This window comes from Haemaphysalis longicornis, unplaced genomic scaffold, assembly GCF_048455015.1.
Source record: "Haemaphysalis longicornis isolate Haplotype H1 unplaced genomic scaffold, Haemaphysalis longicornis Haplotype H1 scaffold_2, whole genome shotgun sequence".
Classification (NCBI taxonomy): domain Eukaryota; kingdom Metazoa; phylum Arthropoda; class Arachnida; order Ixodida; family Ixodidae; genus Haemaphysalis; species Haemaphysalis longicornis.
Genome location: NW_027526295.1, coordinates 246,591,641 through 246,605,525, shown reverse-complemented (window position 1 = coordinate 246,605,525; position 13,885 = coordinate 246,591,641). Strand labels below are relative to the sequence as shown.

At 48.1% G+C, this 13,885-nt stretch overlaps 1 protein-coding gene across 1 annotated transcript in view; it reads right to left on the bottom strand.

Annotated features, from left to right (window-relative positions):
• LOC144170311 (pantetheinase-like) overlaps positions 1 to 13,885 on the bottom strand; it is a 51,717-nt gene that overhangs the window by 3,584 nt on the left and 34,248 nt on the right. The window contains exon 6 of the mRNA XM_077700028.1: positions 10,981 to 11,206. Within this exon, the coding sequence (XP_077556154.1) occupies positions 10,981 to 11,206 (226 nt within the window). The remainder of the gene's footprint in view (positions 1 to 10,980; positions 11,207 to 13,885) is intronic.

The following is a 13,885-nucleotide window of genomic DNA, read 5'->3' as shown; positions in this document are numbered from 1 at the left end:
CTGGGAGGAAATGTTGAGCGATTGTTACCTTTTACTGCTGGTCTTAAGAGTGAACGACGTTTGCGCCAGTCTGTGAATAGTTTCGAACAGGCCCGTGAGACAGCTCGAATTTGCATCAATCAATGGCCGACAAAGGCAGTAACTGGCCCACTTTCCGCTTGTACAAGAAAGTGCTCTAATACAACCCCCATTGCTCCAGTAGGTCTGACAGCACCACGCAGTGGCCGCAAAACAACACGAGAAAGCAAAAAAAGGGAAATTAATTCTCTTACATTCTACTAAGCAGTTCACACCGACTATGATTTTTTTGGCTTGTGTAAAGACATGCGATTTTCTTTTTAGGGGGCACTGTAGGGTTTTCATGAAAATACGTGGTAATGCTGATTATATATATATTGTAATGAAGATATCACTGGCACCGATTGCACTTCCTTAAATGGGTATGTACCGTAGACATCTCAAGACAGACGATGTATGTGCGTGGTTCTGGGGGAAATCCACAAGTGGGTAGGTGCTTGCATATGGGACAATCCACCACAAGTGGGTATGTGCTTGAATCTGGGCTAGGCAACCCCATTGAGAGTGCTGCGCGCGAGACTGGTTCCCAGACCTGAGAGCCCGCTTGGACGCGTTTGGACTTCGCGATAATAAGGCCTTGCTACAACGTCCTGCCAATAAACCCCACCATATTTTGGTGGAGGTCCTACACTTTACAAGGTCCCCAACCTGGAATTACGTAGCAAGCGAGTGCTCACACCCGCACCCAGAGGAATCGACCAGGAAATGGCGTCGCCGCAGTCCGCGCCCATCATGTGCTCCGGTCTTCTGCCCCAATGCGAACCTGCCCGCTTCACCGGCAAGGATGATACCGACGCAGAGGACTGGTTGTCCTCCTACGAAAGGGTGAGCGTTCACAATAAATGGGATGACGTCATGAAGCTGAACGTCTACTTGAATCTGGACGAATTAGCGCAATTGGCGGTGAGCGCGAACACAGGCAGCGCTGCGAAGCGCGCCTCCGTGACGTCAGCTGAGGGATTCTCGCATTTGTCGTCTGCTTCACTCAGGATCGCTCTCCCTGCTGTTTCTTTGCGCTCGGCCAACGTCTGATGCTTGTCCGCACCAGAATTGGCGTGTGGGTAACTTTTTATCATAATAATAGGCTTAAAATCGCGTACACTAGCTCATGGTGTCAATTAAAGTATAGTTTTGGATAACGCTACGGGAGAAACATTGCCGGCGCCACCCCATTCCTTGCGAAGCCGATCCTGTGCGGAGCGCGAAGAGTCGGAGCTAGGCGTCAGCTTCTCATGTAAGCATTCGAACAAAAGGAACAGTCAGCTACTAATAACCGACAACAGCGAAAATGGAAAACCAAAACAAATTCTAGGCCTTCAGGGCTGTCGGCTTTGGCAGAAGGCATCACGATTCCCGGTAATCATATGTAAGGTAAAACAGTTTTTGCAACCTTGCCGAACGCTCGAACGCGTTTTGTCACATCACTTTACGTTGTCAAGGCGTGAAAGTTTGCCGACATGCACTATAGACTGCAAAAACTGCAGGTTGAGTTCCAAATAACCCAGTGTGCATATACGCGCGTGCTGATTCTATACCAGGCATCTAACCAGTATGGAGGTATATTGAGCAAAACGAGTCACGTCTTCGTTAAATTTATAGTAACACATATATGTTTGTTAAGACCTGGAGGGATATTTCGGAACATTTTGCACAGCCATATCTTCCCGATATTCGGATATGCGTTATAGGAAAACTGCACTCAAGAGGAGGAAGAGGAGTAAGGGGAGGAGGGAAAAACTTTGTTTAACAATTAAATCGATCTGGTTAGTGGGCCGGGTCCTCAGTCCAGGACAAGAGAGTAAAAGTAATTTTCTTCAAATCATAGAACGCCATCCCGAGTAGAATAGGATTTGTTCTTCGCGCCTGGAAGGGTTGAAAAGCAATAAAGAGCTACTTGGAATTCTTCTTCGGTTTCGAGTCTTGTACATGCAGGTATACTATTTAATACGTTAGTTAGCGAGTATATCATGCCTTCAACACTGTAATCATGTCATCATTGTTAGAGTTGAGAGTCAATTCGTTATGATAAAGATATAATTACGATAGAAATTCGGAGCACAAAAGCCGCCTTCGAGTACTGTGGACCACGTTGTTTAGGGCGTGATCGCGGTGGCGTAGCACAAACCTTCTCATTGTATTTGCATGTGAATAAACAAAGCACGCTGCGGATATGCACCTTCTTGCACGCAGCCGTAATGAAAGCCAATTCAAAATGAAGGAAATATCCACACGACCTTTGTGAGGCTCCCAAACATCCCGAAACCTCCTAATAAGAAGTTGGTGACAGCGCAGAAAAGTTAATGCGTTGGGCAGAAAAAAAAAGCAAGAAATATTAATCCGATACAAGACAACAACGAAAGAAACAGAAGAAAGCCGCTTTATTTCCTGCTGTGCGATGAGCGTGTGTAGAGGCCGCTGCTTGGTACGTAGTATTAGACTGTTGAGTCTTCATAGGACCATCTCAAAAATACTGCAGGGAAGCCTACGCATTTTGAATACTTATCGAGAAGCTCTGATCGCTGATCCTCGCGAATAAGCAAGAAAGGACGAGTTACACACGATCTTCTGACCGATACTCTGAAGAAAGTTGTTCTCTATCTCTTCGTGTGTTGCAAACTTGGGGGGGGGGAGATACAGCTTCAAATTATTCAGATGCGTCAGAAGCTGGCAAAATAACTGAGTCGCTAGAAATACGCTTTTTAACGCACTACAGCAACGAAGCGGGCGATTTCTAGCCCAGGCACTGTTGCCCCTCACAAGCGGAGTGTAGCAGACGACAGCGGCGCGAATCCCTAAGCCGACGTCAGAGCCAGGGGGCGCCACTCAAAGATCTCACCGCCAATAGTGGTTCCGTAACCATACAACCGATGCGCGAACTTGGTTGGATTTCAAGGCCCGATTCTTGGAAGCGTTTGCTCGACCCACTGTGCGTAAGCTTCACCCTGAACAACGCCTACGCGCGCGAGCCCAGCAAGAAAACAAGACATACACGAGCTATATAGAAGACGTTGTGGACCTGTGCAGGTGAGTGAATCCTGCGATGCCCGAGTGCGATAAAATCGAGCACATTCTAAAGGGCATTGAGGACCATGCCTTCCAGATGCTGCTGGGAAAGAAATATATATATATATATAGCGAATCAGAAAATGGGAAATGAGGGGCTCCGTGAAATAAGACAGAAAATAAGGGTTGGCAGTCAAGAAAACCTCGGAAAGCAAAGGGGAGGTTGTGGTGGGTCATAGAAAGAGATGAAGAATTTTTTTAGTCGAAAAGAAAGTGGTGAAAAAGTGCTTGCCGGGAGGGATCCGAACCCATGTCGTGGGTTCGGATCCCACCCGGCGGGAATTTTTTCACCACTTTCTTTTCGACTAAAAAAATTCTTCATCTCTTTCTATGACCCACCACAACCTCCCCTTTGCTTTCCGAGGTTTTCTTGACTGCCAACCCTTATTTTCTGTCTATATATATATATATATATATATATATATATATATATATATATACAGTGTAGACCGCTTATAACGTATGTCGCGGGAGCCGCAAAAATCTGCACTATAAGCGGTACCGCACTATAACCAAAACACGCGCGAATTCAACCACATCGCCACCTATCTCTCAAGTCAATCTATATTTATCATCACTGAAACGCACAGTACTTAAAAACGACGGCACGGTCTATATTTCGTGTTATTTTTAACATCAGCCGCTGCTGCAGGGCAAAAGCGCAGTCACACAAACGGCGAGCGCGGCTTTAACTTCCGTTGTGTTTGTTTTGAGACCATGGCTGCGTTTTTAGCGTCTATGAACACATGCCGCAAGACGTGATAAGACCGCCAGCAGGATTTTTTTTTTTACCCCACCTTGCGTTCACGATGCCGAAGGCGGCTGCTTATCAGCGCAACGGAAATCTTCGGCTTCGCGCGGCTCGAATGTTCGGAAAGGGAAAGAGCGGTGGCTTATCAGCAACAACGTTCTAAAGCGTGAACCGCGTGGTAGATTGGGTATCGCGAAAACGTGCAGTGCTCGCCAGCGCGGATACAACTGGCGTGGTGTGGGCGGCGCGGTAAGAGGCGGCAACATGGCGTCGGCACTGGCCGTGAAGCGGTGCAGGCAGTTCCAGTAAGTTCCAGCGACCGCATCTAACCGCTCGCTGAAATGCCGCACGGGGCGCAAGCGAAGATGCTCATGCAAGAAAGGAGCTAATAATGTGGGCGAAAAGTGGAATATAAACTGCCATCCACGCTGCTTGTGAAAGCGCCCATCAAAAAATACCGCGGTGGTAAGCCTAAACATCTCTGGCGCGGCTAGCCGGCTCGGAGCGCTTCGAATCTCCCGCCATTAGGTGCGCGTCTCCCCATTGGTGCAAGTCGTCAGGCTCCTCCCACTGCCACGCGAAGAAGCCACCGCGAGCGCGGAATCGTCGACACGAGCACGAAAAAAAAAAAAAAAACTCACGCGCAACGTTGATGTGCACGATTCGTGCGCGAAAACGGGCCACTCGATTCACGATTAATAAAATCAACTTGCCGCGCGCGGATGCGGAGACTGTCGCTATCTTCCGAGATGCATCAAGCAAGGACAGTTGTGGTTATCAGGTACGCACGAACTAAAGGGTGCCTTTTTTTTTTTCTTTGGGTGTCTACGTTAGAGGAGGGCAAGGGGTGCACGCTGCGTCAGATGGCCGATTTCATCCTTTCTTTTTCTTTTGCTACCCTAAAACGATGCCTCAGCTGCGCCGGTAGATCAGCAGACCCGCCGAAAAACCGCACTATAGGCTCCGGACAGCGAAGTTTGCCGCGCGAGCGCAGCGCCAGCCGCGACAGACACGCGCAACTCTGGGGCGGTCCCGCCGCGCCGACCGCCTTCAGCGCCAGTGAACGGAGCTTTAAAAAAAACGCTTGTTATAACGTTATTTGCGCGTATATGTACTACATAGTGCAACAAAGTCGTGCAAAATGTTATATTGTCGCGGGAAACCTCCCAATAAAATGGGGCACTGATAAAATGCTGTCGCCTCGCTGCCGAGCCGCAGGCTAGCACAACTGGGAAGCATGTGTTCAAGGCTTTGCATTCTCCCGCGGATTCTTCTTCTCTGTTTCTTTTTTTCGCAGATACCGAGCATGGTTACTGAATCTTGAAAGGCCCACATTAAGCGAGCGGATTACATGCTGCCGTGGAGTACGATCAGCTTGTTAGTAGGCTGGTTAGCAGGTTAGCAGGCGGTCAATACACATAAGTGCGCTCTAAATTTGGTAACAAAGAGGGCCCCCAAGCACAGTTATAGCATTGTAGTTTTATCACCCAGCGGTACTACTCTGCTTCATCTAATATTCCACGTACATATACCGCCGAATTAAATACATATAACCACATATGGGGCGCGGACACTTATAGGCGTTAATGTTCCCAGATGTATCGCGAGCTTTTGTAGAGCATAAAATCACCGCCTCTTCGTGCAAAAGAAACGATGAAATTGTTGTCTAAGCCACTGAAAAGCAAAGAAAAATAGAGCCAAGGCGTGCCAAAATAAAAGTTGGAACAGTATGTACACAGGAAAAAAAAAATTCACGTTCGGGGAGGAGCAGGAGGAGGACAAGCTTTATTTATCCCATCCGTTGTTATTGCGGTCACTCTGGACCAGTGAGGGGTGTACTCAGGGAACTAAATTTTTCTCCCGTGACTTTTGTTGTAAAGGTGTTGACGGAAAAAAAGCGCTACTATTCCTTCCTAACGGAGGCCTCCTGCCGAACCCGTTGGCGTGGAGAGAAAAAAAAATCCCCGGATATGAATATTCCGTAATTTATTCCGATACGCCTATTAGATGGTAGTAAGTCGGTACCGGAGCCGTCTGCATGAAATGGTACTCCCAAAATGCGAAGTGATGTGACTTGAGGTACCGGGCTGGACGCGATGCTGACGGTTGGGTCGGGCGTTTCCAAGACACATGCACCCGGAATGCAACAAAGGGAGAAGACAGGCGAGAATAAGATACTTAAGCAATAAATTCAACGACAACCCGGATGTATATTATACAGACGTCGCAAGAAATCCCGACCACCAGGCCCACGTTGCAGTGGTCGTGGGTTCCGAAGGGACATCAATCTCAGCTGCAACAGTCCGAACGACCGACACCGATGTCGCAGAAGAGACCGCCATCGCCCTAGCGGCCACCTCCAGCAAAAAGCAAATTATTACAGTCATTACTGACTCTCAACAGGCGTGCCGGCATTACCTATCAGGACGAATATCTCTGCGTGCGCTCACACTTCTAAAACACGCCAAAACTATCCCGACCATTCACATTGTTTGGACGCCTGGTCATGCCTCCCTCCCGGGGAATGAGGCGTCTCACGCCGCTGCCCGCGACATTTTACACCGGGCATTCCCAAGGGAGGCCGACGACACACCTCCACTCGCCTCACCCAGCCAGTCAGTCCCACAAACATACACGGACATCTTATATCATTATCGCCGGGAGCGCCTCCTTTACCCTCCTCCTCACCCATCACTCAATACACAAGACTCTCGAATCTGGCGCAGAATCCAAACACAGACTTACTACAACATGGCAATTTTGCATCACATTTCACCAACTGTTTTCCCTACAACTGCACAACATGCAATACACCAAACACCACCTATCACCTCGTATGGGAGTGCGCCAAACATCCCAACCCAATTCCATCACCTACATTGGAGCAGTGGGAGCACAGGCTGACCAGCTTCCAGCTCGAGGATCAGGAGTACCTGATCTCCCGGGCGAGGGCTGCTGGGGAGCCTGAAGGCGGCCTGGACTGAGGCCACCACCCACTCTCCTTTCCCTTAAAAAATAAATGTTATTCCTCCTCCTCCTCCTCCTCCTATTAGATGTTCTGCTTACACCTCCCCCTTCCCATCCCTGCCCAAAGGAATTTCTTGTGATAGCCTTCTCGTGAAGAGTTTCTTTTTTGTGGGCGTGTTTACATGCATGCAACTAGCGTACTGGGCTACAACTGGAAGCCCAAAAGTTTCTCGGCGAAGCGGGCACTTATTAACGTCCGCAGTTTCGCTATACTCAAACAAACGTGAATTTCATACTGTTACATGCATGGAGCATCACATTCGGATCGAAGACCTATATGTGACTCCCATAGTGCAGCCGCATCCAAGTGCACTCACATGGATGGAATACCCCGCGCGGAAACATCGCGCAGCGTCTGATATATTTGCAGACAAGGCCTCCTCTTTTGTGAATTAAACAATATAAATTACGTGTATACTTTCGAAGCGAAACATGCTGATCTTGAGAAAGGTTTGCCCCGCAGGCAGGCTGTACAAGCGTTTCTCTTCTGGGCATCACTCCTATGCGGCCTTTATATGCCTTCCTATACGCGAGTTCAACCGAATAAATCCTTCTCCATTCATATGCAGTATGTGGCAGGATTACTTTACAATCTCTTACTTTGTTTTAAGCCCAAAAGGGGCGACTAATATGCTAAATCCGCGCTGCAAAAAGAAGAGCGCCCCCGAGCTAGCAGCGTACCGGCTTGCGGGGACCGACCCAGCGTTGCGCATATCTGCTGAAGGGGGCGCTGGGTGTCGCGGGCTCCGTGTCGCCCTCTGGGCGCTGTCCGGAGCCTATAAACGGTATTGTGCTTCGGCCAACCGCATCTTAAGCGGTATGCTTATGCATTGAGTTCTATGGGAGGCAAACCGGTGGTCGCAAAAACCCGCGTTATATCCGGTCCCGCACTATAAGCGGTTACGTTATAAATGGTCTACACTGTATATATATATATATATATATATATATATATATATATATATATATATATATATATATATATATATATATATATATATATATATATACATATACACATATAATACATGCACTGTCCACATGGCTATAACAGCATTGGCGCTGCCCTAATGGACTACACAGGACTGTGGGGTGCACGCTTCTGCTCTAGTTCACTGCAGTTGGGACCTCATGAGCACGAGCTATGAAAATTCCACGTTGAGCACTGCCACATTGAAGAGGATCAAGGGCAGAATTTTTTTAGTTTTGTCAATTTCATGTCCATCTGGGAGCATCCACGTTTCGAGCGAACCCTGGTTGGCTGAAGCAACGCCGCCTGTATTAACATTGCCTGACGCGTCGCGTGCTTTTCAATGGGAAGGGTAGGAACGCTTAGTTCAGGCACTGATCCGCTATGTGGCGCGTGCCGGCGGACATCTCGCCTTACGTCACTGCTCGCGAGTCGCGAACGCTGCACCCACTTCTACGACGTGTGTCTGTCAGATTGCCTGTTGGGCTTCAAGGGCCGTTTCGCTTACATCTTAGCCACGACGGGGCGCTAGTTCTGTGGCGCACTGGGGATCTCGTTCAACGTGTCGCTCGCTTCATACTTGCTGCATTTTTCGAAAGATAAAGACGGAGGCGGACTGAAATAGTGTAAGAACCTACTGATTGTCGGGTAGACATATAGCTAACAGAAAAAGGATATTTTCGGATGGGGCAGCCATTATTTTACTGATATTTTTCTTTCTGGAGTATTTAGATAAGAAAAAATTGCGTGCACGTTTTTTGTTCAGGCGCTCACTTCTACGATTACTTTGCAATAATATCACGTGCTTGTAAACTTCAGAAAATTATAGGAAACAAAAGGATAAGCAGCTGGGATCCCGCCACGCTGTCCGGGCGCTTTACAGTACAGTCCTCAATTTCAGAAGTGCGTACCGAGCGGAGTGCGAACAGCGGTTTCAAAACAATACCTAAATGCGGAGGGGATAGAGGTGGGATGCCCCACTCAGAAAATTTCAGGGCCTGTGATCCGAGTAAATAAGCGCGCAAAGCCGGCATCAGCCTGCGGCAGCGCAAGGGATTTCGCTTCGTGACAAAGGAAGTTTTATCAGTGACAGACCAAGACAGACAGGCATGGTGAAAAACAAGAAGGCGTAGGAGCGCCGCCTCGGGAACACTAAACAAACTTTCCACTATTTTGCATAGTTTCCGAGAAGCGGCGCTGGCTGGCGGACACGAAAGCACGCTGGAAGGCTACGGAGCGGGGAAGGGTAGGAGAGAGCAACAGGAGAGTGGCTGTTTGGCCATTTTTCGCTCACGCGTTAGGCATTGTTTATACAGGCGGCGTTGGCTGAAGGCAGACTACAGGGCGTGATGCAAAATTAGCAAGCCTCTGACATGCATGGAAACTAATGTGTTGGTTGCGGTGCATGTCAGAGGCCCCGCAACCAAAATTACATCATGATTAAAACAGACACGAAATGATCATTTTGGAAATGGACCCAACTCAGAATTCCACCCAAAGATAACAGGTATACCAGTGGAAGCTGTTGGAGAGGCCTTTGCAAGATGGCAGCCGTCTCCAAACAAATGATGTGGCTGTGATGTGGCTTTTCACCATGTTTTTCCAATTGAAAATGAAAGATGCATTGATTGCAATGTTTGTCTGAACAAACACTAAAGAACCACACTACATAATTTCACGAATACTCCTGCAGCATTAAATGCTGTCGGAGCGTTTAAAGTGGGTGTCACCATCACTGTTTTCAGCTCAACAGGTGGCTGATGCTTAGGGAGCTATCTCTGACGCAATGGTAACAGCATAGTTCAAGGAGGGCTGCTTTTCAAACTCTGGTTGGCCATTTTCCAATCGCACCCTCACCTTAAAATGAAATAAATATGATGCTTCCTCTCTCCTAGAGTTCAACCAGAATTGTCTGCAAAGCCTTTGCTGCACAGAGCATTTCCTGTGTCAGTGCACTAGTGTGTACTATTAATGACTACGTTTTGGCTGCCGCCACTTTCAGTTGTGGTGTTGAATTAATAAAGTTCCCTTTCGGTACATTATCTTTAAAATCACTGCTCACAACAGTGGGAATTGATCTCGGTAAATTTGGAAGTGAAAATGCAGGGTGAGTTTATGCTTGGCAGGAGCACTGCATTCAAGCTAGCAACAATCATAGCATATGCTTGCGCTGAAGATTATGATAATGCGAGGCCAACTGCCCTCCGAGTGAAATGAAGAATGTCCAATGAAAAAATGCTGAAAAGCACATGTCAGCATACTTTCTGGAAGCACCACTAGAAAGTGGACTGATCAACTTTTCCTTTCTGATTCCCTGGCGCACATGTGGGCAGGGGCACCCAGATTTATACGGCACTGAAAGGGAGCAGTGTTCCTGCAGCCGAAAAGCCCAGTGATCATTCTATATAGCGAGTTTGGGCATGTGCTAAATCCTTGGGCGACTCTGAATAAGAATGGGCAGCACATGCGCAAGCAGGAATACTTGCTTGATACATTGCGGTATTGACGGCCATCTGCTGAAAGAAAGACGTGCCAGAACATGTTCTACGAAAGGATGGGTGCAGCTTGAACGACAACAATACCCATGAGCTCTCTAGTAGCACAACAAATTCAAGAACGAAAGGACGGGTGCAGCTTGAAGGACGACAATACGCATGAGCTCTCTAGTAGCACAACAAATTCAAGAACGAAAGGACGGGTGCAGCTTGAACGACGACAATACCCATGTTGTTTGGGACATGCAAGTGTGAACGAGCAAAGAGTCTGCCACCGGCCCAGGCCAGGCTGCCTTTACCACTGTCTTGCAGGAGCAGTAAAATGAGAATTCGCAACTGCTCTGCGTGGCAACTCCCACCCCTAGTAGACTCCAGGACATCAGGATATCTGAAGAGGCTCCAGGACACACACAGTGCTAAGCGCAGTGCAAAGATGAAGGAACTGAGAGAACTATGCTTTTACAATGCTTTTGCGGCGCAGTCTTTCCTGCTTCTTTGTTCTCATGCTACATGCCTCGGAGTGCAGTGCTACCAAGCGGCCTAAACCTTGAGCCTCCTCACTCCCGAGAGAGAGAGAGCCAACGGCAGAACCTCACCTCGATGCCGGCATCCAAGAGATTAGCCATGCGCTCGACGCCGTGCTTGGCTAGGAGCACAAACTTGTCGTGCAGGGCCGGTGCCTCGTACGAGAGGGTGCAGCAGAAGTCGCCCAAGCAGACTCGACTGAGGCCGCTGGAAGCGGACAGTTCTTGGGCCGCATGGTCGCTCACGTCCAGGTAACGCAGGGTGCGGTTCCTCGGCTCGACCACGTCGCCATGGTACCTGCCCCCCGGCAAACAGGTGGACGGACGCTAAAAGCTCACCCGTCCTTCTTACCAAAATAATAATGAGTACTGGGAGAGAGTTCCAGTATTGGAACGTTGCACCGGAAGGAGGGTTACAGGGCTTGTAGGGTTATAGGGCTTATGGAATTGCAGCACTCCCCCCAATTTTTTTCAGTCCTGCATTCACAATCATGCCATCACAGAATTTACTTAGGTGGAATGTAAGCCCAAGCCCACTTGGAATAAGACTGCTAGTGAATTAATGAAATGTTAACAGCTAAAACAGGACAATTATACTTCTCTCCATCAAGGTAGCCGTCCAACATTTTCTCTGATGTGATTGATTGAGTAAACTTCAATGAAACAGCAAGCGCAGACTTTGAATGCTCTCCCAGTGAGAGATTTTGAGATGGTAAAAAAAAGCGTGAAAAGAAGGCTCATAGTGTAAACATGTCCCAGGGGGAAAAAACAAACCATGGTGCCCGGCTTATAAGATCTACAGTGTAGACCGCTTATAACGTATGCCGCAGGAGCCGCAAAAATCCGCACTGTAAGCGGTAGCACACTATAACCAAAACATGTGCAAATTCAACCACATCGCCACCTACCTCTCAAGCCATCCTAAATTTTTCATCACTCAAACGCACAGCATTTAAAAACAAAGGCACGACCTTTATTTTGTACTATTTTTAACATCAGCCGCTGCTGCACGGTCTTACACATTGCAGAAGTGCCTTCTTACAAACGGCGAGTGCGGCTTTAACTTCAGTTGTGTTTGTGTTTTGAAAGACCATGGCTGCGTTTTTAGCCTCTATAAACAGATGCCGCGAAACGTGATAAGAACGCCAGCGGGATTTTTTTTTTACCCCACCTTGTGGTCACAATGCCGAAGGCGGCTGCTTATCAGCGCAACGTTCTGGTGGTGGAAATCTTCGGCTTCGCGCAGCCGCTTGTTCAGAAAGGGAAAGAGCAGGGGCTTATCTGCACAGCGTTCTAAAGCGTGAACCACATGGAGTGATTTCTCGCGAAAACGTGCAGTGCACGCCGCAGGCGCAGCAACGCTGGTGTGGATACAACTGGCGTGGTGTGTGCGGCACGGTAAGAAGTGGCAACATGGCGTCGGCACTGGCCCTGAAGTGGTGCAGGCAGCTCCAGCGACCATCTCTGGTGCGGCTAGGCTAGCCAGCTCGGAGCGCTTTGAATCTCCCGCCATTAGGTGCGTGTATTCCCATTAGTGCAAGTCGTCAGTCTCCTCCCGCTGCCTTGCGAAGAAGCCACAGCGAGCGCGGAATTGTGGACACGAGCATGAAAAAAACGCACACACAGCGCCGATGTGCACGATTTGTGTGCGAAAACGGGCCATGGGGCGCCCGATTAATAGAACCAACTTGCCGCGCGCAAACGAGGAGGGGGTCACTATCTTCCGAGGTGCGTCAAGCAAGGTCAGTTGTGGTTATCACGTACGCGCGAACTAAAGGGTGTTTTTTTTTTTTTTCTTCTGTGTCGAAGTTAGAGGAGAGCAAGGGGTGCGTGCTGTGTCAGGTGGCCGATTTCATCCTTTCTTTTTTCTTTTGCTACCCTAAGACGATGCCCCAGCTGCGCCGGTCGATCAGCAGAGCCGCCGAAAAACCGCACTATAAACGGTATCGTGCTTCGGCCAACCACATCCTAAGTGGTATGCTTATGCATTGAGTTCTATGGGAGGCAAACCAGTGCTCACAATAACCCATGTTATATCCAGTCCCTCACTATAAGCAGTTACATTATAAATGGTCTGCACTGTACTATCCAATGACAAGGGTCGATAATAAGCACCCCTAGCAGATCGGTGTTTTGTGCTCCTTGCTTGCTTCCACATCGCCTGATACGTACAGCAGCCAATACTATAACCTGAGCAGAGAGTCATTCTAGGTCTGCATGCTCATCCGATGACCCTTGGGAAGATGACACAGACAGAGGGATGACATTCAAAGTGTCCCGTCTAAAGGCTGCACTTTTTAGGGAGTTATACAACCAATTTTAATGCGTTTGTGTTTATGCATACCGTCTACAATACAGTCCGCTTACCAAAGGTCAGCTTCTATAAATGGGCCTGATGGATATGAGCTGTGCACATTTGAAACTCTCCCAACTAACTCCATCGTACATTGAAGCATATCTTTCTACAGCAGTACAACTATATACAGGTACGAATTATTTTTCCCTTGAAGGTGTTTGCCCCTTCAGACACATATGTACTAAGCACAAACACAACCACATGTTGTACAACACGACCGTCAGCTGCTCTCACTTCTTAATTAAAATAATCTTTGCCAGATAAAAATGATTACAATGTCCACTCTAATTCAGTTCTTAGTGCTATTGACATTTTGAAGTGGCTCACATTTCCAAGTGGCTAAGGGGTGTGCTCAGAGGTCACAAAATATTTTAATTCGTACTTATCACTTTACAAGTGTCGAAATTCCTGGAAAAACAGTTTATGCAATTTCACCTCCAAGCCTCCACCCCTCAAAAAAAGCCTTCCTGGCGTCACGATACTAGCTTCAAATGGCAATGAGCTGAAACCCAAATATACCTATAGGTTTCAAACTTCTTCCTTCTTTTTGTGCACCCCCCACTTCCCTTTTGAGAAAGGCACCAACAAAGAGGGCAACCTTTGGTTTTGCATAAAAGGATA